The 27,947-nt window shown below is 38.4% G+C and overlaps 1 protein-coding gene across 2 annotated transcripts in view; it reads right to left on the reverse strand.

The window, feature by feature from the left end:
* Nucleotides 1-27,947, reverse strand: part of LOC309629771 (uncharacterized protein) — an 80,138-nt gene that overhangs the window by 5,409 nt on the left and 46,782 nt on the right. For both annotated transcript variants that reach the window (XM_082394286.1, XM_082394285.1), the window contains exons 3-4: nt 10,357-16,259; nt 1,708-1,836 (exon numbers count right to left, since the gene is read on the reverse strand). In XM_082394286.1, the coding sequence (XP_082250412.1) occupies nt 1,708-1,836; nt 10,357-10,561 (334 nt within the window). In that variant the 5' untranslated portion in view covers nt 10,562-16,259. The remainder of the gene's footprint in view (nt 1-1,707; nt 1,837-10,356; nt 16,260-27,947) is intronic.

Genomic DNA, 27,947 nt, shown 5'->3' on the forward strand with positions numbered 1-27,947 from the left:
AGTCAGCTGTCATGTTAGAAACCCAATTATCCTGTTGGAAAAAAAAAAGCCATGCAGGGATGGTAGTGGTCAAGATGGTGGAATAAAAAAGACCCCGAGCTCACCTCCTCCCATGGGCACACAAAAAGTACAACTATTTACAGTACAAATAGACAATTTATAGAAAAACGTCCTTACCCATTAAAGAGGATGCTAAACTTTATTCATAATAATAAAAATGAAAGTTAAAACTCCACTAATATAACATTTCTCACCAAAATTTTGATAATATACTCTTTTGATTCCCTTGTGAGGAAACAGGCATTCTATATGTTGTTTATGAGGATGCAATATGGTACAATTCCACATGAAAGAAAATCTGTCAGTATGTTGCAAAACTATATTTGTACTTACCCCATGACTCAGTAACTCTTGTATGTGTTTGAAATGTTCCATAATAAAGAGTTTAAATGATAGAATCAAAAGTTAAAATATCCCACAACCCAAAATGCTAGAATTATCCAACTCTGAATTAGAAACAAAAACAACATGAACACATCTATTCTAAACACACTGCTATTCCTCTGATTTAGGAGTCCCAAATATCACAAAATTGATAGGAGCTGTTTCCCATGAATTAGGGAGGATGTCCATGTTTTTAAAAATTCTGTGAAAAATGGTCTTGAATGTTGGATTTAGAAGGGCTGTCATTTCCAAGTGTCATCATACTCACTTTCAGATGGGAAACTCAGGGAGAGGTTGCGAACCTCTCCAAGGCACAGAGCATGGTCAGCAGAGCAGAGATTAGCCTATGGGCTATCCACCCCCGGTGCAAGGTGCTTTCGCCTGTGCCATGCTGCCGAGTTTCATGACGGTCAAATTAGCGGCAAAGGATGGCGGGTACTCACACTCACTGTGAAAGTATGTTAGGGCCACAGGTCTGAAGAGCCATAGCCCCCACAGTTGGAACCATCTAGGTAAAAGTTCCCTGTGGATTATGTTTTACTCAGGGCACCCCAAATTTAGGCCCCAAGCACAGTGTTCTCACCCATGCTCTGCCTCACTGCTCCTTCTCAATATTCTGCAAAAACACAACACTATCTCCTACAATAGTGTGCCCTAACTATGGTGCATGCTTTTCAGTGTTGTACAAAATTATCAACTGTGGTTCCAAAAGAAAACATTAAAACAACTATTGATCTTTATCCATTCATTATCAATTTAAACCTTTATAATGTACATATTAGTGGAGAAGCACATGAATGTCACTTCTAAATAAAAGTACATTTATGGTGGTGCGTGATTAAATTTCTCCCGATGAGGTGCAGTTTGGAGACCTCTGCTCCCAGAATCCTCCACTTCTCTCCTTGCAGCTGAGTCCACTCCTGATGTGAACTGGCTCTGCCCAGGGCCCTGCATCCTCCATCCCATCCGCCTCCAGAAGTGGCTGGAGGGGGAGTGGGATTTAGGTCTCAAAGGAGCTCTTTCCCATTAATACTATTTCAATTACTTAAGAGTTTTAAGAGTTTTCATGTGGTATTCCAGTAACAAGGTAACAAAATCAATCAGTATTAACATTATTTTTATTGGAAATGCAATCATAATTATAAACAACTTGCATAAACTTATTGGAAAAGAGCCCCTTCACAGGTTTCTACTATACTTTATCAACCAATGGCAGTATGCTGTAGATTTTTATTGAATGAAAGAAGGTAGTAATCAACTTACCTTTTTCACAATAATTTCCTGTCCAGCCAGGGGGACAGGTACAGCTTCCATCCACAGGATTGCAAAGGCCACCATTTTTACAGGTACATTTTAGCTCACAATTTGGGCCATACCTTGTTGGGGGACATCCTGTAGTAAAAATAAAAAAATCAAACAATAAACATGTCACACAGCAAACATTTTTCTCTGCTTCAGTAAGTAATCTTCAGGAAGAAATCTATATAGCAAAACCATTTTTTTAAATGCTCAAATTAAAACAAACAACTACTCAGATGTATCCTTAGGGTAGTAAGCACATCACTGTCATTCCTTCATGTTTTCATTCACTCCATAAATACTTATTGAGCTCATAACTATGTGCCTGGTATACTTCAGGAACTGGAGATGCCCTATGGACAAACAGAGATCAATCTTAGAGTAGTGATGGGAGATTTTATGTATTTAATCTCATAATTGATAAAGAAGACGGACCAGTCATTTGTTCCCTAATGTCTCTGTGCTGAAATCTGAAAAGCACTTCAGCACAAAGTGGTGGGTGACACAAGCAAAAATGCACTGGCAAGAGGAGTTAAGCTACACAAGAGTGAAGCTGACCAGACATAAGGGAAATTGAGCCTTCATTGTCAGGGGGAAAATAATTGAATGACGGGAAGTGCCACCAGTGGGAGAGGAACCATTACTCACATTTATTTGGTTTTGCCAAGAAGAATATGAGCCCAATACAGCCAGCTAATATGATTTTTTTCAGGAAAACTAAAAATCCATACTTTATATGAAATCATCCAATATTTGAAAGTTGGCAACTAATTAAAATTGTTTTATAGCATTGTGGAAGCCAAAACTATGTCAGCCAATTCAAACACATTTGTGGCTAGATTTGGCCAAAATCCTGCCATTTATATCCTCTAGTTTATAGTAGTTTTACATAATGATATTTTCCACATGAATTATCTCATTTAATGCTTACACATATTTCTCTGATGTGGGTAACAGTATTCTTATTTTATACTTGAGAAAACTGAAGCTGAGAAACTTAACTCTTGCTCAAGCTTAAGCAGCCAGTAAAGATAAGAACCAAGATTCAAACCTAGAACTTCTGGCTTCTCTTTCTATTTTAGATGGTGGGAGAAACGGTAGAGAAAAAAAAAAATTTAACTTGCCCTAAAGCTTTTAGTTAATATACAACAGAGCACATACTTGAATTCAATTCGTATGACACTTCCTTCCTTGCCTTTATTTAACTGAATAGGTGTGCTTAACTTTAGTCTCAAATGAAAGAAGCATTTCAGTTTTGTTTATTTAAAATAACAGGTATAGGGCTTCCCTGGTGGCGCAGTGGTTGAGAATCTGCCTGCCAATGCAGGGGTTCGAGCCCTGGTCTGGGAAGATCCCACATGCCGCGGAGCAACTGGGCCCGTGAGCCACAACTACTGAGCCTGCGCGTCTGGAGCCTGTGCTCCGCAACAAGAGAGGCCGCGATAGTGAGAGGCCCGCGCATCGCGATGAAGAGGGGCCCCCGCTTGCCACAACTAGAGAAAGCCCTCGCACAGAAACCAAGACCCAACACAGCCATAAATAAATAAATAAATACTTAAAAACAAACAAACAAAAAAAAAAACAGGTATAGTTGTGCAATTAATGGTTGAATTGTCATCGTATGTGTTTTTGGTTTTTGCCTTTAAGACACTTAAGCAAAATCAATGATACCGAGTCTTATACTATAAAAATAAACTTTCATCTGTGTCCCTTTCACCCTTCCAAAACAACCTCATCAACCAGGAGGCCCATTCATCTTCCAACCTGAATGTTGAAATGTACTGATGAAACTGGTGAATCTGTGAAAATATAGGACTCCAAGATAAGACACTGGATAAAAAACATAATTGGAAAAGTGAACAGTACTTAGAAATCTTTCTTTCCACAGGTCTAAGTCCTAGAACAATATTCACACAGAACTGTGTAAATAACTTTATTGTTTTCTAAAAGTTATTGTAATTACACGATAAATATTTCAAACAGTATATAAAGGTATATTAAGGAAAAAAGTCTTCCATCCCTGTGCTCTAGTTTTCCAGTCTCCCTTCTAAAAAAGCTGTTACCAGCTTTTTTCTGTATCATAGGTCAATACGTCTCACTTCTTTCAAAGAGACTTGCCCTGACCACTTGATTTAAAATTTCAACACACCTAGTACTCTCAAGCCTTACTACATCATGCTTTTTTTCTCTAACCATAGAAAAAGAAAAACTCCTGTTTTTTACTCCCTGTTAACAATTCACTTATTAATTATAAAAGTTAACATTGATATTGATGCCATGCATACTGCTTTATTTTTATTCACATGTGCTTGGTGTGTCTGTACCCATTTATATACCTTCATTTATTCTAGAGTCTTGTTTTCCAAGCTAAGGTGGGTATTGCTTTTCTCTTGCTGTTTTCAAGATTTTTTCTTTTTCAGTTTTCAGAAGTTTGACATTGATATGTCTTTTGTGGATTTCTTTCAGTTTATCCTGTTCGGCCTTCACACAGATTTTTCATGCTGTAGGTTTACATTTTTTGTCATGTTTAGGTCATCTTTAGCCATTATTCCTTTGACTCCTTTTTCAGCCCTGCCCTCTTTCTCCTCTCCTCTGACTCTGATGACATAAACGTTTGAGCTTTTTTTTAGTTCCACAGATCCCCAAAGCTCGGTTGTTGCTGTTGTTGTTGTTATTATTATTATTAAGTTGTTTTCATTTCCCTCTCTGCTGTTTAAATTGGGTAATTTATATTGTTTTATCTTTGAGTTCGCTAATGTGTTCCTCAGTCCCCTCCTCTCCAAACACTGAGATTTTTAAAATTTTGGTTTTTGTATTTTCCAGTTCTAAAATTTCCATTTGGTCCTTCTTTATGTCTCTTATTTGTTGAACCTTTCTATTTTTTTAAAAAGAATTTGTCTTGGGCATGTCCATAGTTGCTCACTGAATCATTTTTATGATGGCTTCTTTAAAATTCTTATCAAATAATTTTGACATCAGCGTCATCTGAGTGTTGGTGTCTGTTGATTATTTTTTCTTATTCAAGTTGAAATTTTCCTGGTTGTTGGTATAATGAATAATTTTTGAATGAACCTGGACATTTTGAATATTATGAGACTCTGGATCTCATTTAAATATTCTGTTTTAGCAAGTCCCCTACGATACTTGACTGGCAAGGAAAGAGGTTCATCAGTTAGAGGTTGAAGTCCAAGTTCCTCATACAGCCTCCAAGGGGGAGCAAGGATAAATGTGCCTCATTCCTGTTGGGCCAGGGCAAGAGTTCAGGCTCCCCACTAGGCTGACACCTACCTGACAGAGGGGTAGAAATGCCTCCTTATGGCTCCCTACTCAACCTCCACCGACACTGTGTGGGGTGGCCTCGTTGCTGCTTATGAAAGCCTTGACTGTCCACTAGACCTCCTCTGATTCCACCCTAGCACAGAGGGGTGTGGTCTCCTCACCATCTGGTGGGAGTGGACATTCATGCTTTCCACATGGTTTCCACTGTCACTGCCAGGGTGGCGGGTCCATTGCTATCTGGCAGGGATGAAAGTCCCAGCCCCACTAGTACTTCTCTCATCGCATCCCAGTGCAGGGTGAGGGGTGCCTCGTACACCCCAGTGAAGTTGGAAGGCTAGACTCCTCACTTGGCCTTTGCTAATGGGGCTGTGGTTGAGGAAACAGTTTTATTCTGTTTGATGGGAATACACTCGTTACTGTCTAAGAGTTTTCTGTCTTGCTTGGCTGTCCTTTCCTGATCTTTTGACTAGAGAAACAAGCTTATCTTGGACCTTTCTTTGTCTGCACCCATTGGCCCTCCTGGGTTGCAGGCTCTCCAGCTCCCAGTCCAGGGTACATGAGACAGAAGAGAAAACCCAGGGAACTTACCATCATGTTGACCCTAGGTCCCCATAGTTGTGGCAAGCCTGCCATCTTCTCTCCACACTTCAGAGAGTCTTATGTTTTCTACATAGTGTCTAGAATTTTTACTGGGTTTAGAGGGAGGAATAGGAAAAAGTGTGTGTACTCCAGTTTTTCTAAGTGAAAACCGTATAAACATAATTTTATATAATCTAGAGGATCTTCTTTAGACAGTGCATATAATATAAAATATAATGAATTTCTTCATTTGGTATATATTGACTCACCAGTATGAGTGGTGATGGAATTGATATGATTCTGCTTTCTCCGAATTTTTCTCATTTCTCTTTTCACCTGATTTTACTTGGCTGTATTTTTAGTCTTAAATTCTCAATTACAGCATTCTAAACTCCAGCATTTATCTTTATACACTTAAACATATTTATTGAGATGTCATATTTGAACAATATGTTTTGACACAGATTTGTCCCTCCCATCCCACAAACTTTAATGAAGAAATAAGATCAAGATACTTATACTCCTCCAGCCTCTCTTCCCTTTCAGCTTATGCTCGTTATGTTAAAATCTAAACATTTTTATCATGTAAAATATCTATGTATTTATCATATACCGTGTCACCATAATTTCCACATTTGTTTTAAACTTAGCCTTAATTAAAATAGACTTAACACCCACTAAACGTTTTTTTAACCAGAGATTTTCCACGTATTACTTGGTTGCTCAAATTTATCTTCTAGAAGTTTCTTCAAAATATTTTATGGCTACTATATTCCCAGCAACTGTTGATTATTAAAAATTGTTGTTTATTTTCCATCATATGTTATTCTTGAATAACAGTTTAACTATGTATAAAATACTTGAGTCATATTTTTTCCCTAGAACTTCATAGGCTTTGATAGCCATATGCTAGCAATAAATATTGATGTGAAGTATCAGGCCAGACTGATTTTCCCCATCTCTTCATATGAGATCTCATGTTTTTTCTTATATCGCCAATAGAGTTTCCCCTCGCTTAAGATCAATCCTAACTAGTATTTCTAGGGATAGAATGTATTCATTCAATCTGTAGCAGCAGATCTTTCATTTCAGAGGAAAAACATCTTGATTATACATGAATATTTTCTTTTCCATTTTTATATTTGTCTATTTTTTCCATTTCATTGTTTTCACTTTCCTCAAGTATATTCTCCATGTACGTGGTTGTCGCATCAGCAGGTTCTATTCTCCCAATACCTGCGTTCAGTGTGGTCTACATTTATATGATGTGAGGTTTAATTTTCATTTCCACTTCTTTCTGAGCTCTGCCAGCTTACTTTTTCATTTCCCTTTGTTGTCTTTTCATCTATTCCATGAACCCTTGTATCTCTGCATTGCCCTCACAATTTATAGGGAACATTTTTTCATTATGTCCGTCGAATGCTTGCAAGAAATTCTGGTTAATATTTTCATGGGCTCCATAACAAAACTCTTCTGCTCTGTGTTCATCTGCTATTTGTTTCCCTATTCCTTTTCTCCTTTCTCCTTCTTACAGAATTTGTACTAAAAAAGCTTTGAATGGTTTCAGATTTTGTTTCCAAGACGAGGGAAGGTTTTTATATGCACCAGTTTGTTTTAATGTATCAGATTGGTTTCTTGTGCACCTGTAATTTTTAGGGGGGTAGTATCAATTCGGGGCTAGAAAAATGATTTTAGCTATTAGGATACCTCCTTGGCCCAGAGTAAGACCCCATATGACACAAAGTCATGGGATATGTGTATATGCGTGGGTGGGCTCAGCCTCCCTTTAGCTTGCAAGGCTGCTTTTAGTTCATAGATTCCCCTCTGTTCTAGAGAAGACTTGAAAAGATGATATGTCTGTGCACTTCTTGGTTTTATCCCATTTCCCTGCCACTTTGTGATGTCAGGTGGGGTTCAAGAAAGCTCCTGCAGCCTGCCCACATACCCAACTCTTGTATTTCAACAAAGGGTCATTAGGTTCGCTCCTCTGCGTATGCCATGGAGAAACAGCTGCTCTGCTGACCCCACTCAAGAGCTGTAGGGGCCCAACATCCTCTGTGCACGTCTTTTCATTGAACTTGACAGTTCTTCAGTTATCATGATTGTTATTATGATAATAATAAATAATACTATTTAGTTCAAGAAAGTTTTGCAGTTTTAAACCAAGATCATGGTTGTTTATTTTTTCTCCTGTCTCTCATTTTTCTTACAGCTTTCAATGGGCTGAATATTGATGAGGACATAAAACTCTTCAGTTGGTATGATTAGATACCTCCAACACACAATTCGAGGTAGTTTTACAAAAGTTAGCCAGTTACTTAAAAATTTGCTCCTGGTCAAGACTATGTGTAAATTATTCTTTGTTTTTGTTTACTCCCCAGTAGACTATTTCCTTTATAACTCTACAGGAGTGTGTACTTTCATGTTATTAAAGCCACATTTAAGAAGAAAGTGTTATAAACAATGCCCACTTAATTATATGCCCTGGCACCTGCCTTCAGAGTTTAGCTTAATTAGTGCCTGGACGAACAAGGTGACCCTGAAGGCATTGTTACCGTGCTGACACCTGGCTCCCGTTTGGCCAGGTGGACACTGGCACCCTCCAGTCACTGGGTCACACTGTCCTGAGCCACAGGAACGCCGCTGGACATAGTCCTGCCCATAGTGATCTTCAGGACAAGCTGCAGGAAGGAGCAAAACAAAGCAGAGCAAAAGGAAACCAGATTTTCCTTTTTAAAACGTTTCGCCAGTCAAGATTTTTAAAAACGTGTAAATACATGACCTTTTCTTTTAGTCAAATAGGTTTCCCTGATTTGCCTTAAGTTTTCAGTTTAAAAGTTTACTCCAAAAAACCGAAGTAAAAAAGGACCTGTTCAAATTCTTGCTTACTTAGTGCAATTTTAGTTGATATCAGGAATTCCATCCAAATATATAGTGTCAGACATTTATGTATGTATATGACATAAATGACACTTACAGACTCAGTCTTGCTTTACCGCATGGTTGTCTTTGCCTGTGTGTGTGTGTGTATGTGATAATCTTGAGTATGTTTCCTCTTAAAGTCCACTCCGAAATTTTAGCTTACACTTCTATGCATTGATATAGGATCCATTATGTTCATATCTCTAAATATTTATTTATGTATTTATTAATTTATTTGTAAATTTACTGTGCATTTATTAAAAACAACAAATCTGTTAAATTACTTTTAATAGATTATATCTATTTAATTAATATTATGAATATAAATTAAAAATTAATTTATTCATAAATTAACACATTTATTAATTTGCTTGCTTGTTTTGCTGCAATCTCACTCCACAGTTTCATTGAGATGCTTATCAAAATACAGATAAAACAGAGATAAAATAAATGTCTGTGAGAATCAAGTGAAGGGAAAATATAGTAACAGTGTATACATAAACGAATATCATAATTCTTTGAACTTGTAAGAGGTGGACTGCAAATATGGCTCTGACTTCCCTAGCCGTCAAAGCAAAGAAGGGAAATTATGGCTTTCTGAAGACAAAACTACTCCCAATATTCAGGGAAACCGTAACTTTTGAAGATGCTCTGGCCTAAGGAAATTAAGAAATTTCTCCAACGATTTTCTTTGAAGAATAAACACAAAGGAGCCAGTTAGAACCTTCTTTGGGAGATGCTTATGGGTTGGCTTTCACTCAGAGATAACTTGGCCCTTGAGGCCTCAGAGGCAGTATCCGTTAGGTTTCAATTTTCTGCTACTTGGAGCCAGGACTTTATCTTATTCATCTTTTATCCGCAGAACAGCAGGGTACTGAAGCAGAGTAATTAAAATTACCCTCCTACAAAGAAGACAGAGTAACTACCTGCCTAAGGAAGATAAGCATTCTGGATAGCTTTAGCACATAACAATTTAGTGCTCTGCCTGATCTCAAACTTCATTATCATTCTTCCAAATAAAGGAATCTCAAGTTTACAATCACAGCCCTTCTATCTTTAAGATCTTCACTCTTTTGTGAAGTGCAAGATACAGAACAGTGCACAAAAACTTCGATGCGCAGATCAATGAAGGATCACAAGGCAAACATCCTCATCAACAGCACTAGGTCAAAGAACACAGCATTGCCAGGACCACCTCCCCACCACGCCCTCTCCTACTCATTGCCTCCTCCTCATCATCTTACAAACTGTCTAAATAGTTAGAAAATGGCAGATCTGATGAAAGCAGAATGTATTTGCTAAGGATATCCCCATAGTATCTAAGCCAGTGCATTTGTAAGGAATCTTTCATTTACATCTGGTCCCTTGATGTCAATAGTTGTTTGTATGATTGGTCGTTAAGGTCTTCAGATTTTCAGGAAATGGTTAATTTTTGGTAACTAGGGGAACTATTTAATTTTGAACTGAGGAAATTGCTGAGGATAAATGAAATTGTGGAACTTTGGACAATGAGTTTGACATTTTGTATGCAGGAATCTCCAGTCTGCTCTGATCTTGCCAAACAGATTTTCTTATCCTGACTTGAGTCCAGCACTTCTGGGGGCAAGAGAGGATGTGACCAAAGGTCTCTCTTTGGCTGCCTTCACTGACTTCAGCTCTCAATCAAATGCCTGCTGTTAAGTACTCCTCAACCTAGAATACAGGTCAGTTGCCGATTGCTGTTACTGCAATAAATCATTATGTAAAATAAATGCAACCACATTTACTCTCTAAGTGCTGTTCTTTAAAACTCTGCTTCAGCATATCTGCTTCATAGTATGTAGAGTGACTTACTTTGACTGCAGTCAGCTCTGATGAAGCCAGGAGGGCAATCACAGGTGCCAATCATGGTGTCACAGCTGCCACCGTTCAGGCACTTACACCTCCTTTGGCGATAAGGACCGTAAGTGCCTCTTGGGCAACCTGTTGAAGGAGAACAAAACTGTATGTGGTACTGTAACTTGAAGCTATCAGTGTTTAACTTCATTCCCATAGTCATGTGGTTAACTCAACAGTCCAATTACTTTGGTATTTTTAATTACATTTAAGCTACTGATTCAAGTCATGGACATATCTGAGGATATGAGTTGATATAGATACAAACCTTAGAAATATGGAAGGGGACATAAAATTCCTGATGCTGTTCATTAATAAGATATAAGAAACTTAACTTTGAGCTTCCTTGAAAATCTACCCACTTTTAGAGAATGCTCAGAATAAAAGACAATTCACTGAACAAGATTATTTCATTCCAGCCTAGAAAAAATCATTATTTCAATTAATGTTTAAGTATTATAATTTGTCTTATCTGGAATGATCTGGGTTTAATACAAATAAGAATTCAAAATGGCACCAAGCATGGAGGAAGCATCTTTATTTTCTGTTAGTTTCTCAATTTTCTACTCTCATATCCATGGATGCATGGCCAACCATTCTGATACCTGTGTAAGAGATAGATAAATGGCCAGACTTCAAGATAAAAGGAGATTGAACAGGACAAAGAGTGACCTGAAGGCCACATTATCTGTGCAATGATTGAAAGGTTGGGGGTGTTTAGCCAGGAGAAAGTAGACCTCAGAAGATAGAACTGTCTTCACACATGAAAAGGAAGTCTCATGGAAAAGGAGGCAGGCAGATTTTATCTCAATAAGGAAATACTTTCTGAAAGAGCTGTCCAGGATTGGAATAAGCTTTTTCCAGGAGGTAATGAGTTACCCATCTTTGTAGGAGTTCCAGCAGAAATAGGATAGGTAACTAGCAGAGAAAATGCAGCAGGGATTCAAGCACTTGATTAACTTTGAAGCACTTCCAAATACGATATTCTCCTGCTCTGTGAAATGTCTGGTACTTTAAAGTCTTAAAATCATAGAAGTTTGAGTTTCAAGAGACCTCAAGTCCATCTGATTCAACTCTTATTTTAAGATGAGGAAGTTGAGTCCTAGAGTATAGTTACTTGAAATTTTTACTGCACAAAATTCTGTCATCTGTTAAAGATAACTTTCTTTTTTCCTGTCATATATTTAAAATATAAAGCTGTAGGAAATTTTGAATGGACTATAATTTGAACCCTATATCTTCCACTTGCTAGTGTTGTTAAGTCAGTCCTTCTTTTGAATTCCTGGTTCTTCATTCCCAAAGGGGATGATAACAGAATCACAGGCTTATTGTGTGAACAAGTAGAGCATCTAGCATATTGCCAAATTCAGATAGCTCCCAAGTCAATGGTAGCCATCATTTTCATTCATGGTGGCAGGATCATTGGTGGGCACATGGCAAAACGCTTTCCCTACCTGCTTGACCTGAGTCCAAAGGCTTCATATTTGCTTTAGGTCCTTCCTCTTGCAAAATCTTTTCACTTGGAAGCTCAGCTCTAACAATGACTAAATTAGAGACTGGATGACACTTGCTTCCTTCCCTTTTATCCTGTATTTCTATATAAGAATCAGATGGTAAAGAACACTTTGGAGTACTGCACAAGTAGCAGGTTTTAGAGGTAGAAGCCAAAGAATGGTTTTTATTGAGATCCAGATCGTTTATAATCCCTATCTACATCCTGTCCTAAAACCCATGGTCTCACCTTGAGTCTCAAAGAATGGCTTCTTCTTCCCTCCCTTCTCTTTCAGTTTTAAAATAAAACCCTTCATGATGGGGATGGAAAGCAAAACACCTAGAATCATTCCTACCAAAGGTTACTTCTCTGTTGCAGCTGCCGTATTTCTTTATTCCTTTCTATGAAAAATGATGGATGCACTTCACATTCTCTTCTGTTGTTCCCTCCTTCCAAGGGATGTCAGTTCTCATAGCTAATGGATGCTTCTTTGGTAAACGGCATTCTTTGGTCTTCCTAGAGAAGTTATTTTTCTCCCTCACAAAAATTCAATAGAGTATACCTAAAAACAGAACTAGTGGTTTAAAAAGAGTCTCTAGCTCCTCTTCTCTCTTTTTTTAAAAAAAAGTATTTATTTATTTTTGGCTGCGTTGGGTCTTCATCGATGCGCGCGGGCTTTCTCTAGTTGCCGCGAGCGGGGGCTACTCTTCGTTGCGGTGCGCGGGCTTTTCACTGCAGTGGCTGCTCATTGCGGAGCAGGGGCTCTAGGCACGTGGGCTTCCGTAGCTGTGGTGCACGGGCTTAGCTGCTCTGTGGCATGTGGGATCTTCCCAGATCAGGGATCAAACCCGTGTTCCCTGCATTGGCAGGTGGATTCTTAACCACTGCGCCACGAGAGAAGTCCCTCCTCTTCTTCTCTTATTCACCAAGATATAAAATGCTTTCATGTCTATCAAGGTCAATCTTTCAGAATGTAATTTTTTAAATAATTTTTATCATTACTATGTGTGATGCTTAAAAGAATGTTTGGTTGCTTGATATTAGAGAAAAAAAAAAAACACAAAGCAAGCTAAAGGTATGCAATTGGAAACAATGAAGTCTTGGGTGCACTGCTGGCATGTTGCTTCCAAAAAGGAGGTTAAATGAATCAGAATGGATTGGCATAGAAAATTCTGTAGTCACATGACAAGGAAGTGAAAAGTGACATGGATTTTTGTGCAAATAGGGAAAAGGGAAACACCCGATAAAGTGAAATTTACATATTTATTAATAAGGGAAATGTTAAATTGTGGATATAATAATGCGTATAAAAGAATCAGCATTTCAGTTAAAAGGAAAAAAGAGTTTATATGCCATTATTTGATGAATTTATATAACTGATATGTGTAAAGATCTATATTTTGAGATCACTTTCATTTGAGTTGAAGTTACTTGGAAAACAATTTCTCTCTGACATATACTCATTTTCGAACTATCTGAACGGTGGTTTTGCATTTGAAAACAATCATCCCTTGCAGTTCCTTTTTCGTATATACAAAAAAAAAAATAAACCTTCAACTTAATTATCCTTTTGAAATCGGAATACTGAACTTGATGAAATTAACCTACTAATGAGCATAACATCTGTTGAAAGACAGTATATGCACTAACCTCTTAGTCCCGCAACTCATTAAATTTATATCAAGAGTATGATACGTGTTTACAAAAGTGCCCATAACTTTTTTCCCCAAGAATAAGTTATTTTACTGACAGTTCCACTTTCTCATATAATTCTGTAGTTATATGAAAGTTTGACTTCTGGAATCATGCATACATTTCTTGCTCAGGTGTTCACTAAATTTAACAAGGAAACATACACCCAGGACATAATGATTTCATTTGGCTTGTTTGTGTGTTTGGTCTCCCCTCCCTCATTTCCTAAAGTTCCATTTTGATCATTACTTGGCCTTTGCTCTATTCATTACAATTCGCTCTCCCAGGAAATTTTGTTTCTCTGGCAAAGGGATATTTGGTTATTTTCCATTAGAAGATGACTATTTTTCCCCATCCTTGTACCATCCCCTCTACATGAAAGAGATTAACTAGGAAGAAGCTTGGAAATGAATTCACAGTTCTGATTTGTTTAAATGTTGAAGGCTACTGTATACCAGGATGATGTGAGTGACATTTGGTAGCTTTATTAGAAACTTAGAACAGGCAAGGTTGTGACTGTATCTTGAGACACTTAGCTCCAAAGCAAATGAAAAGCATGAATCTGTTTTTTCAGTCTGTTTTCCTAGTAGTGTTTGACCAGGTTGCTCACACACACACCAGCCATTGCTGCACAGTTTTATTTTACTCTTAAAAACAGATACGAAGATGTGGTCTGTTTGAATTTTTATTGCTATGAGCAAGAGCATTAAAGCCAAGCTTCCACTAATGCCTTGACAGCTTCCTCCTGGCACAGGTGAGCTTCCTGTGGTCCATGTTTCTCAAAGCATCCTCAACCAATGTAAGGGTGTTCTTATGAATACTGTCAACAGAAATGCCCATGGTTTTAGAGGACTCCAATGCCTTCAGTTCTCTCAAAGAGACTTCTAATAAATAGTATTGCAGTTTGGAGAAACAAAAGATTACCAGGGCCTGTAGTCACTCTATACAATTTCTCATTGGTCATAAAATACATAGATGATAGCATGATGAGTTTGCATCTACCGAGCAGTTTGTTTTTCCCTGCATGCTATCCACAGACTGGGACTGACCTGCCCAGTGTGAATTATGAACAAGTGGTGAGATTCCTGCTGCAAGTTTTTCTGCTTCCTCTGGCCTCTGCCGAGAGAAAATGTTGATTCTCCACTCCGAACCTGAGAACATGAAAGCCCAGTTGTTTTTGGCTGCTGGAGCTTTTGCTTTTGAGCCAGCTACACCTTTCATGGATATTTTCTTGAACCCTTTTTCATCGTCCTGTAATTAGAGTGGATGTTCCCAAGGAACCTTTGCAGCAACTTTCAACCACGTGTTGCCTGGAACTAAGCCCACCTGACTAGTCAGGGAGTGGTTCCCTGCCTCAGCCTGGCTTTTACAAGGCGAAGCTCCCTTCCTTCAACCCAAGGGAGCTGGCCTTCTGAAATGGAAGGACTCTCAGCTTTATGTAACTTAATTTTATTTTATTCAGATGAAATATCCTTGATATCAAGAAGAAATTCTTCCTGAGAAATGTGACAGCTTGCAATGTGAGGCAATAACTCCTTTCTTCCACTGCAAAAGTGCTTGAAATTTGCCATGACCGAAAAAAATAATTGAAATTTTACTAATTATATATTTTAGTTCTTCATTTTAAGTTTGAAGAATGCAATCATTATGGGTCCTATGGGTGTATGAAACCATTTTCATACATGCTGAATTGTGTTTTTAGCTAGTAACGTTTAAAATTAGGACAAATGTGAGAAGTGACATTCAAAATATATATTCTATGGCTTGTAGAAAATGAAAACCAATAGCTTGACCATGAGTCTATGTTTTATGGGCGGTGTTTTTTAGGAAATATCCCCAACTCATCCATATACTTGCAGAATTAGGAAAGGAAAGTCGAAAAAAAATCTCTTATAGGAACGACTAGGGAGAAAGAGTGGCAAGAGCCAAGTTGGGGGAGAAAATGAAACTGAGGCCAAATCACTTTATCCTTAAACCTATAAAAAGTACATTATAAATAATTACGAGCTTAAAAATTAAGTAGCTGACTGAACATTTTAACATGCTCTTTGGGACTTTTTATCATGTGTTCTCCTATAACCATTTCGATGTTAAAATGTCCTAACAAATCAATATAAGGTGTCTGGTCTACGGACTATTCTTTTTTATTACACAACAGGGAGCCAACTGGCATTTTGTCATTTAAGCAAGTCATTGTTTTCATTCCAGAATAACAATTTGTTTAATTTGATTGTTCCTAAGCAGATCCTGGAACTAACTTACTTTTATGAATCACCTTAAATATGTTGCCATTTACTGTATATTGATTTATACTCATTGGTTCATATGTTCTTCTTTATTTCTTATCTTTTTCTTGGGGATATTTTGAATAGAAAAGGCAAAGAGGAGAATGAGTTACACAGGAAAGTATGTTTTCAACCAGTCCAATAAAAATTCCCAGGGGATTTGCAATGAATTAGAAGCTTGAATTAACATTTGCCCTTTAGCATTCTGAGTGATGACCACCCCCATCGGTGTCTCTTCAATCAATTACAGCTAAAGCACAGAACACACTTACGGAGATGATAGCGGTTTCCATGGTAGCCAGGCAGACAGGTACATCTCCCCGTGATGGGGTGACACTCCTCATTCTCAGCTGAACACTGACACACCTGTTTACAGTCCTTCCCGTTTGTTCCTGGTGGACAAACGAAGGGAAAGAGGAAATGTAAACCCAATGAATTAAATTTGTCTGTGTAAATATAGCTCTAAAAGTGAAAGCAGGGAAAAATTTATTAAATAAGACCATTGCCTACAGAAGTGTGCTGCACTTTGGGATTTAGGTTTCATTAAATTTACTTGGGGATTACTTCACTCTTTGATTTTGTTTTGTTCAGTCAATTTGTGACCAACTGTCAAGGGCCAGCTGCAATTTTCTTGTCACTGAAGAAAATCATAGGGTGATGGCAGGTAAAATCAACTAAAATAATAGTATAATTCATGAGGGACCACATATCTGGATAAAGATTTTTTTTTTTTTTTTTTTTTTTGGTGCAGCCGGTTTAAATTCTCAAGGTTGTTTCTCTCTCTGCATTAGTATGTACTGTATTTGTGTCACTTGTCAGCTACTCTGCTGGTTATGCTGTTTTCTTTCTACAGGCCAAGCAGTGAAAGCTTTCTCTCCAACTTCTAAATAATATCATGCCATTTTGCTAGGAAAAGAGAAAGGCTTTCTGGGTATTTTTCAGCTTACAAAACAGAGTCAAGTAGACATTTTGAGTTTCATGATTGTATTTGATGAACATTCAAACAAATTCAGTAAAAAAAAAAGTCAGACAATTTAGGTTGTTGCAGACCTAAATTTGAATAATAATTTCTGGGTCAACCTTTTAATTTATCACCTTGGGGGTTTGTCATCGTGAAAGAGCAAACCTTTTAAAAAGCCCTCACACTGGAGAAGTTATTAACTGTCTTATTCACTGCCTCCCTGTGTTTTGTTGGCTGCTCTGTGTTCCTGTGGTGTTACTCGTTTTTTTAGCATCCACTATCCTTAAAAACATTTCATCTTCCAGTTTGCTTTAAGTAGAAATGACAGCAGTAATAGAAATGCTACCTTTAAGGGCCATTGATTGCTTGCTTAGTATTTAAAAACAAAGACTAATGAAACACGGGGTGATTAATCAAAAAATGCATTTTTTTTTCTCCCTTTCTTGAGTGGGATATGTACAAATAAGGGAGTATTAGGTAGAATCTGACTCGGCATCTGAACAGCTGTTTATGTAGTCTGCTGTTGGTCTAGACATTCTTTTATCTAAGAATCACTGATTGTTCAAATATATCAGTAAAGCACTTATCCTGAACTTGCCAGGTATGCCAAAGAGCACATCTGGGTTTACTGCCTGAAAAGTTTATTAACTTTGTTTGTTAATAAGTGACTAAGCAATAAGAACTGCTTATGGCATTTCAGAGGTGACTGGGAGTGGATGTTTGTGATATTCTTACTTCCTTCACATCGTGGTCAGTAAACGCCTAACAGCATCACCTACAGTTCACTGTGACGTGATGAAAGGTGATCCCTAATGGAAGGCTCACAAACAATCAGAAAAAATCAAAATGTTTCATTAAAGCCTTCTGATAACTTTAGAAACCAAGAGCTGTGGTTATTACAAATTCTTCCCATCACTGGGAAGACCTGTTTTTGCCATGGGGTTACCTGAGTATAAATCTTGATATGGCCACAGCAAACATGGCCACAAAACCCTGTGCTCTGAGGAGAATAATAACATTAGAGGAGTCAAAGTGGCCATGCTGAACACAATAGGGTTTGTATAATAAGTTCCAGTATCCCCATCCATTGATATTTAGCCATTTCCCATCTTGAGTTATGGGGCCCACTGGCATAGGGCTTTGAGGGAAGCGGTATTCTGACTGGTCTGCTTTGAGAGAGAGGGGGCCATCCTGAATACCATGCAAGATCCACTGAAGGTTGTGTGGTCTAGAGGAAATGGTGGGAACTTTGGGTCGGGGGGCTCGGCACGGCTATGGACCTTATCTCTGGCTTTAAACAGTTATTTAAGCTCTAAGACCTTCAATTTCCTCTTCTGTAAAATGGGATTAATAAAATCTATCTCACAGATTGTTATCAGGAGTAACCTAGTAGACATAGTAACGTAAGGGAATCTCATAATACTTCAGTAAAATGTGTTTCCTTTCCATTGAAACCCTTGCATTTAAAATCAGGATCAGGGCTTCCCTGGTGGCGCAGTGGTTGAGAATCTGCCTGCCAATGCAGGGGACACGGGTTTGAGCCCTGGTCTGGGAAGATCCCACATGCCGCGGAGCGACTAGGCCCGCGAGCCACAACTACTGAGCCTGCGCGTCTGGAGCCTGTGCTCCGCAACAAGAGAGGCCGCGGCAGTGAGAGGCCCGCGCACCGCGATGAAGAGTGGGCCCCGCTCGCCGCAACTAGAGAAAGCCCTCGCACAGAAACGAAGACCCAGCACAGCCAAAAAAATAAAAATAAAAATAAATAAATTAAAATCAGGATCAACTATTCAACAAAGATGCTATACCTGGGCAAAAACCATAGACACATTCAGAATAATATGGGGAAAATATATAATATGTAAAGACCAATGCTTTTCTAAAAAAACATTGAAATCACCTGGCTTGATGTTTCTGAAACACATGTAAATAAAATTTAACCACTTTTTCATTAATCGTTCCGTGTTTTGAGGCTTCACAAAAATGTTCGCAAATGTTAATCACTTCTCCATCCCAAGAAGAGCTCAGACAAATCCATAGTTTTGATTCCTGAACTCCAGTGGAATCAAAATTGCAGAAGACATAAATAATTACTCAGGAAGATTGATCTTTTGAAGTTCTCAAAGTCTGTTCTTAAATGGATGTTTAAGTGTCTTTGCAGGAATTTACAATTTATATTGAAAAGCAATAAAGTGCAAATGGAAATAAAAGTAAGTAAAAGCATTCTGGATGTTATTAAAGAGAATTCTTGAGAAATACTCTAGCATTTCTTAGATTATATATGCATCATGAAAAACATCCATCAACTGTCATCTGGCTAAATAATCATGACTTTGACTAAGACTTCAGAGCAAATCAAAGTTAATGCAAAGCCTGCTTCATGTCCTCTGAAAGAGGAGGTGGTGTGTTGGTTTGTTGCCTCATGATCCCAGATGGACTGCATTATGGGGCATGCTTTCAATCTATCTTACAAAATATGCAGAATTCTAGAATGTTCTCATTCAGCCAAAAAATATTTCCTGGATACCTACTATGTGATAGGTTCACAACAGTGAGCAAAATCAAGCATGGTGCTTGTACCCATCAAGCTTGCAATAGTAGAAAGATGAACACAACAAAATTATCATTCAAATAAGTGCCTAATTTAAAAATGTTATAAGGGGTTAGTGTGTATGAGAGAGAATAACATCAGGGACCCTAATTTAGATTGGCAGGCAGGGGATGGGGTGTGTTTAGTTCCAAATGTTCTCTTTGAGGAGATCACCGTTTAACAGATCTGAAACACTAGAGAGAGTATAAGGAGTGGGAAGGGGAAGGGGAAGGAAAAAAGAGTAGGGAGGACAAAAAATTTCCAGAGGGAAAGACCCAGGTACATACGAGTCACCGATACAATTCCCAAACAGTGTGCTGGCAATGGTATGTACGTATGTATGTTAGACAAGGTAAGGCTTACATTATTATAAATGTTTCTGTATTCGTTTCCTAAGCTGTAACAAACTGTCACAAATTTAGTGGCTTTAAAAAACATATATTTATTACCTCACAGTTCTGCAGGTTAGAAGTCTAAAATCAGGTGTTGGCAGGGCTGTGTTCTTTCAGGACACTTGAGGAGAGTATCCATTTCTTTGTCTCTTCTAGCTCCTAGGACCCACCTATATTCCTTGGCTTGTGGCCACTTTCTCAATCTTCTAAGCCAGCAGTTTAGCTGCTTCTTTCTACTCTGACTGTTTTCCTCTTAAAAGAACCTTTTTGATTACATTAGGCCTACCAGGTAATCCAAAAAAATCTCTCCATCTCAAAATCCTTAACTTCTGCAAAGTCCCATTTGCCATGTAAGATTACCTATTAACAGACTGCAGAAATTAGAACATCTTTGAGGGTCTATTATTCAGCTTATCACAATCTCTCTATTTCTAAATATTTTAAGTAGCTTCTGACTTACCCTTAGAGACCATGTTATTAAATAGAGCTAAGTTATTAAAAATAGCTTGATGCACAAGTCTTTATAGAAATAAATACAAATATAAATATTTTTAAAACCATGTAATATAAAAAATATATGGGCTGTCCAGTTTTCCCAGCACCACTTATTGAAGAGGCTGTCTTTTCTCCACTGTATATTCTTGCCTCCTTTATCAAAGATAAGGTGACCATATGTGTGTGGGCTTATCTCTGAGCTTTCTATCCTGTTCCATTGATCTATATTTCTGTTTTTGTGCCAGTACCATACTGTCTTGATTACTGTACCTGTGTAGTATAGTCTGAAGTCTGGGAGCCTGATTCCTCCAGCTCCATTTTTCTTTCTCAAGATTGCTTTGGCTATTCGGGGTCCTTTGTGTTTCCATACAAATTGTGAAATTTTTTGTTCTAGTTCTGTGAAAAATGCCATTGGTAGTTTGATAGGGATTGCACTGAATCAGCCTCATAGCACAGGGAGATCAGCTCAGTGCTTTGTGACCATCTAGAGGGGTGGGATTGGGAGGATGGGAGGGAGACGCAAGAGGGAGGAGATATGGGGATATATGTATATGTATAGCTGATTCACTTTGTTATAAAGCAGAAACTAACACACCATTGTAAAGCAATTATACTCCAATAAAAATGTTTAAAAAAAATAAATTAGCATCAAAAAAACATATATATATGGGCACTTCCCTGGTGGCACAGTGGTTAAGAATCCACCTGCCAATTCAGGGGACATGGGTTCGAGCCCTGGTCCAGGAAGATCCCACATCCACAGAGCAACTAAGCCCGTGCACCACAACTGCTGAGCCTGTGCTCTAGAGCCTGCTAGCCACAACTACTGAGCCCACATGCCACAACTACTGAAGCCCGCGCACCTAGAGCCCGTGCTCTGCAACAAGAGAAGCCACCGCAGTGAGAAGCCTGCGCACCGCAACGAAGAGTAGCCCCCGCTCAATGCAACTAGAGAAAGCCCGCGTGCAGCAACAAAGACTCAATGCAGCCAAAAATAAATAAATAAATAAATAAACAAATAAACCTATATGTCATACAATAACCTTAAAAAATAAAAAAATATGGAAAAGCTATCATCAATTATTAATTAATTTTTTTTTCCCCTTAACGGAACCAAAGGACAGGTTTTAATAACTGTCACTTTGAGAATGACTTGGGACTCTTGAGGGAAGGTCAGAACCCAGCAAGAACCTGGGAAGCAGCTTGAGTGCCCAGATACACCTACAGTAAGACTCAGGAGGAAGAGACTTCTCAAGGGCTAAACCTGACAGAAGACTAAATGCAGATTGCAGTGGAAGTTTCTATATCATGAACTGCTTGTTCTTCTTAGTGCTCAATGTAATAACATTATTTTTTCTGTTTGAAGGAAACAACTTTAAGGGCTCCCCCTGACTATAGGACAGTGTTTGTTTTTATGTATAAGGTCTCCTTTAAGCAGATGTTACTGTGCACATAGCAAGATAAGCAAACATTAAGCCATTTGCCCAAATGGCAAGGCTACTAAGGAAAAATCAGGAACAAAACCAAGGTAGCCTTAGGATGAGCTCTGAGCTTTTTTCCAGTCTCTCGGGGATTCTTCTTAGGAGGTGAGAGGGTGCTAATTTTACATAACATTGAAGAGATTACAAAGTTGGACAAGAGGCCAAGTTGTGGTTTGACTTAGTAGGTAGAGAAATCAGCCTGGAGAGTTTTATGTTGACATTTTCTTGTTCACCTTGTTTACTAGTTAGCCACCAAGACCCCTGGAAGAACTGGTCAAACCAGTTTGAAGTAATATAGTTGATGCCTCTTTCTAGTTGAAATCATTCTGGGCAACCATGGGACCACAAAGCCTCTGAGGGTGGCTTCTCTGTAGATTTAAGTTGCTTCTCCATATTAAAGTTAGGTTTCACCCTTTGAATTAACCAGTGAATGTACTCCAAAATAAGATTGAACTGACAGTTCCTATTTTTTGATTTAGGTAGAACTTACATCACTTTGACCATGAAGATATGACTTGAATAGAGATAAATACCCAAAAGATTTTGGAAGGGGAAATATTGTGTTTTTGATTTGTTTGCTTCTCGGGCATTTGAATGATTTTTATTAAAAACTGAGGAGTCAGCTTTGCTGAATTCAAGATGAGACAAATCAGTTAGAGAGACAAGTTGGTTAACTCCGAAAACCTCATAAACACTGCCTCTCACCTCGTTTTACTATAGGGTAAACTTTCTAATAGTACTTTTTGCTTCTAAGAAATAACAGTTATCTTCTTCAAAGTGACTTGTGAGAGGTCATTCATATCTTTACTTTTCCCACTAAAATTTAAAGATAGATGAGATCTCAACTAGAGAATGTAATGAATTTGTCTTTGTTTAATTGTCTTGTCTACTGTCTTATGTAATTATTTTACCTGAGCGATATATCTGGCTGGCAAACATTTTCTGAGATGGCACACAGAATTCAAACCATACACATAAGAAAATGCAATGAATTGACTTTTTTGTTTGGAAATTCATGACTGTGTTAGCATTTGACACGGCATAGAGTAACTTCTCATGGGAAGACCCTGTCCGGCCTAGTAAGAAGATACGTTGTGCAGTCCCAAGGTCACTGTGATGGTTAGAAACTCCAAGGTCTTCTACATCAGCACAGAGTCCCTGACAGCTAAATAAGCATAAGCAGAAAAGTGTTTTAGACTGTCAAAACAAGTACCCACCATCTCACCAGTTTCTTTCTTTTTTTTTTTTCAAAGCCTATAGCTTTCATGATGGGCAGAGAGGTGTATTGAAATTTCATCTAATACTTTGCTTCTCACAAATTGGGATTGACCTTAGGTGTTTTGTGACAGCATATTTTGCTCAAGTCTTTATCAAAGGCCCGGTGATAGATCCGCTGTCATCCACCCGTTTCTCAGAATGTCTTTGTATTAAACTAATGGTCCAGCAGAGCAGCCAGCCTGACAGGCAGGTTATTTATTTGCAATCTGGTAAAAGAACTGACAACTTCATTGTTTTAATTGTTCATTTTTCATGGGTTGATGCATTAGCTCACTCGGATCTTTGTGCCTCAGTCAGAGAATAAATATATGGGAGTCAGGGCATCAGAATGACTGGGTCCATCTTAAAGTTCAAGAAGCTGCAGAGAGCCGTGGTGCCGGCTGTGATTACAAGCATTTGGGGATTTTTTTTTTTGTCTTATCTCTGTTCTGCATCTCTTTCCTCTCTTTCAGGAAGACCTATGATGTCAGCTACTGATCTGATTGTTTTTTGAAACAATGTTCCTGGTTCTCACAGCCTATTAAGGAGAAAGACTGGAGTGGGCCTAGAGTCTCCGTGTCTCAGTCAGGGTGGGGACCTGCCAGACAGAGGCCCAGAGACCTCAGATGTCAAGATACCATCGAGAGCAGATATAGTTCAGTCAAAGCCTCTCAGAATCACCAGCAAGTTATTTTGCTAAATACACATGGCCTGGCCTTAGCTTGGGAGATTTAAGTGACTCTTTGGTAGGGACTGAATACATATATTTTTAAAATCCTATGATAAACTCCTGGTTGAGAGCCACTGACCTAGAGTATAGACCAACACCCTCAATTTACAGATAAGATATCCAATAGATTGGATCACTTGCCCAAGATCATAGCTAATTAGTAGCAGAGCTAAAACTAGAACTCAGGGGTCCTGACCCTTTGATCAATGACCTTTTCATTCTCCACATCAGACACCATTCTCTAGGAGCTACTGATATACTTTGAGGAGGTTCTCCCAAGACCTTCTGCACATGCTTAGGTGTCGGGCACAATATGGAGGTGACCACGTGCACTCAAGACTCATCTCAAATGCTGGCCCTCAGAGAGTAGAAGACATCCCCACAGTCCAGTTATAAACATGAAAGGGGCTCCTGCTAAGCAATTGGTACCCAACTCAATATTATTACTTTGCTGTTTTTCCTTCATATTAAAATTGAGAGCACCTCTAGGGAAGAGGCAATGTTTTATTATTTTTAATATGCCTGACACCTCCCATAGAACCTAGAATGCAGAAGTTGCTCAATAAATACTTGGTGAAGAAAAGAAAACAAGAAGGAAGGAATGCTTCTCTACTTCAATACGCATAACAACTGTGTGCAAGGCTGATCCTATACAAAAACAGAACACTGGCTCCTTGCATGGCAGGCTTATACATTCATTTGCTTATTAAACATTTATTCAACATTTACATTATTCACAAGGTCCTGTGCTTGGCACTGATGATATAAAATAAATAAGGCTAGTATTGTTTCTGAGAATCCAAGAGACTTATTCAGGAAGATGTGAAAAATTGATACAGAACATTCTGACAAGAGCTGCGAATACAGACACATAAAAACCGCTAAGGAATCTAAAAGAAAAGAATAGTTAACCCTATCAGGAGGGAATCAGGGTGTCTTCAGAAAGGTAGCATTAGAACTGGGTCTAGAAGAGTAGAAATTCATCAGTCAGAAGGAAGAGAATGAATGAGTAAAGTCTTTTATTGAAAGTGAGAGACACATTTTCTTCATGGCTAGAGGACAGCGTTTAGGAACAAGAATGATGTTGAAGAGTTGTGCTGGTCCTTAAAAGTGAACCATTTTTAATATCACACTGAAGCTTTAATCTGGTGCTTGCAGGTTGCCATAAAAACATCATGGTCAGACTGACGACAGTGTGCACATTGGATTGGAGGTTGGGAGCCCAGTTGGGGGCCATTGCAGGCATCTTAGTGAGAGACAAGAACCTGAACTGGAGATCTGGAAAAGGATGGAGATAAAAGGTTGTACCAAGAGATTTTCCTTGAGGTGGAATGGATAGGACCAGATGACAGATTGTATAAGTGATCAGAGGGAATACTCTCTTGGTCCCTAAATATGTCTTTCATTGTTTGTCGTTGTTTGTTGGCTTGTTTTTGCCATATGGCATCTCTCTTCCAAAATGGCCTAATATGCTCATATTCCAGTGGCAAATGGGCTAGAAAATATTAAGATATTGACTGCAGAAGGCCATAGCAACTAAGCAAATCTGAATCAGCATGCAGCCATTCTTATGTTTTTGATAACAGGCCTTTTCAGTTTACCTTGGCAATTAAAGCACTGGTTGGAGAGGGCAGGCGGACAGGGCAGGGGCTACAGAGTGTGGCTAATCCAGCAGCTCAGGATTGGAAAACAGTATGTGGATCAGAAAAGGGAAATGAGCCTAAGACAATGGGGCTGGGATAGGTCCCGAAAGCAAGTTCCTCCTGGCTCATTTCGTTTAGGCTTGTTTTCTGAATATATGCTCACATACAGCACAATCCTTAAGGAAATGTTCGGAGTGTTTCAGTGTTGAAGTCAAGTGGCAATGTTCCTTTTTGCAATGGATACCTTAGGTGCCAGGGTCAGCATGGTATCTCACTAGGGCATTCATGATGGCTGCTGCCCCTTTTGTGGAACCTGGTGGTTGCCAACCTCCAGATGTGTGGACAGTACTAATAACTATCTAGTAACAACACTTCCTCTTCATCAGTGTTCCAGATAAAAGCCAAACAATACGTAACAATTCTAGAACTTTAACATTTCAGTTTAAAACTGATGGATTATATTAATACCCCCAGAAGAAATATATCCATTCTGAAAACCAAGGGTTAATTTATTCATGCCTCTTTTTCAATCTTCTTTTATGTTTTATTCAGCTACTAAAAGGTGAAAATAAGTAGCATGGTTAAAACTGTGGTTAGGAGACTTTTGACCTCCAGCAGATGTTCAGAATGTAAGAATTCAAGCAGAGAGAGGACAAAAGTTTGCAGAAATAAGAGACGGTAAGAATGATCAGAGAGCAAGTTATGGGAAACGAATGACTTGGAGAACTGAGGAAAGGCTCATGATTAAAGAGCTGACATTTTCTGAGTACCTACTGTGTGCCAGATCTGTCCTAAGCCCTATCCTTGTATTATCTCATTTGATAACCGAAACAACCCTGTAAGGGAATGTCTGTTATTATTTTCATTTTACAGAAGAAACTAAGGAAACTAATTTGAAGTCGTTTGTCCAGAGCTTGCACAGCCTGAGTCAGCATTCGTGATTCAGTATCATTTTCTTAAACATGACTTTATACTTCTTCCCAGGAGTAACTACGCTAACTGGGAGATAAGAACTTACCCTACTGGTTTATGGGCCCTTAAGAAAGGACCTGAGATCCATGTTCTCACCTCATTTCACAGAACCAGGATAGTACAGAGAGAGGAGACCGGGACAGGGCATTGGGAGTTATTAATTCTTACCCATGTTACTCCGGGAAAGTCACCTCTCTGAGGGCCATATTGGTTTCTGTTATTTCCATAGCTCTATTTAGTTTTACATTTCAAATATTTTTTAATATGAAAATGATCAGTAAAACACTTACAATGATGGAAATCTGGTACATTCTAATTTAGTATGAGTTTACAATAAGTTGGCTATGCTATATTCAAAACCATAGAAACTGATAAGTAAGATTAGATCCCATAATTTTCTGCTTCTCTATGAAACAATTAGATATTAAGCTTGAGATGCTATGTCACCAATCACTGCTTTCCACAAGATCCATAGAATTTGAAGGATAGGGGTAGTACCTAGAAAGAAGGACACCCATGTCCAATCCACTGAGTTAGAGGATGGCACCAATCATACCAGAGGCAAGAATTCTACTTTGAAATGCTAAGGGAAACTTTCAGTATTATCTACTTAGAACTCACAGATTGGATGATGAGCAATATGCTGATTAGACAAAGAGGGCAGACAAGGTATAGGAGGCGCTTATATATACTAGGCAAGAAACCCTGGAATCCCAAATCCCCAAGTGTTTCCGCTTCTGCTCAAGTGTGTTAATACTCCCCTCAGTGCATACCCAAGATAAGTTTATAGAATCCAGGAACAGCATAATTAATAGTAATTCTTTTCTTTTTTCAGATTTGCTACCAGAAGAGAGGCAACTGCTCTTTGACTATTATCCTAGAGTGTTAATTTGTGGCATCCATGTAAAGTGAATCCTTAATGAAAATGTTCTTCAGGTCGGTATTAAGGTCAATGAAAGTGAACAAATGATAGTCACATATACTAATGAAACTTCTATATTAGTGATCAGCTCAAACCCTCACCTGGCAAACAGATGTCTTTCTGGAATATTATTCCCCCTTTATCACTATAGAAAAATAAAGCATCAGGAAGAGAAACACAAGAGAAGCAGTTAATGTTATTTTGCATAATGCAATAAAATCAAATAACTCTAATAGAGTAAGTAGATTCTCATCAGTTCAAATCATAAAAATCATTGCTTTTAGGCCATGGCTTGTGAAAACAGATGCCTTTTCTTCATGCCGGTATGTTAAAGACAGATATAAATATTCACTCATAAACAACCACTAAGGCTTCATTCATTCAATTAGCAAATATTAATTCAATGCTTACTATGTAGTAGGCACTGCATTTGTTTAGGAAAAACTCAAAATCGACTAGATCTCAAAGTTTTCTTTATTTCAAAGTCACCAGTTTGTGTGAATTCCTTAAGACTAAGAACAAGATAATTGAAAGAAATTGGCCCTTAACTTTTATAAACTGTTCGTCTCGGCTTCAGCTACTTTACCTGCCAACTCTCCAAAACAAACTCCAATTCAATTAGTAATAAAATATTGCAACT

The sequence above is a fragment of the Balaenoptera borealis genome, assembly GCF_965194805.1.
Source record: "Balaenoptera borealis genome assembly, chromosome: 5".
Classification (NCBI taxonomy): Eukaryota; Metazoa; Chordata; class Mammalia; order Artiodactyla; family Balaenopteridae; genus Balaenoptera; species Balaenoptera borealis.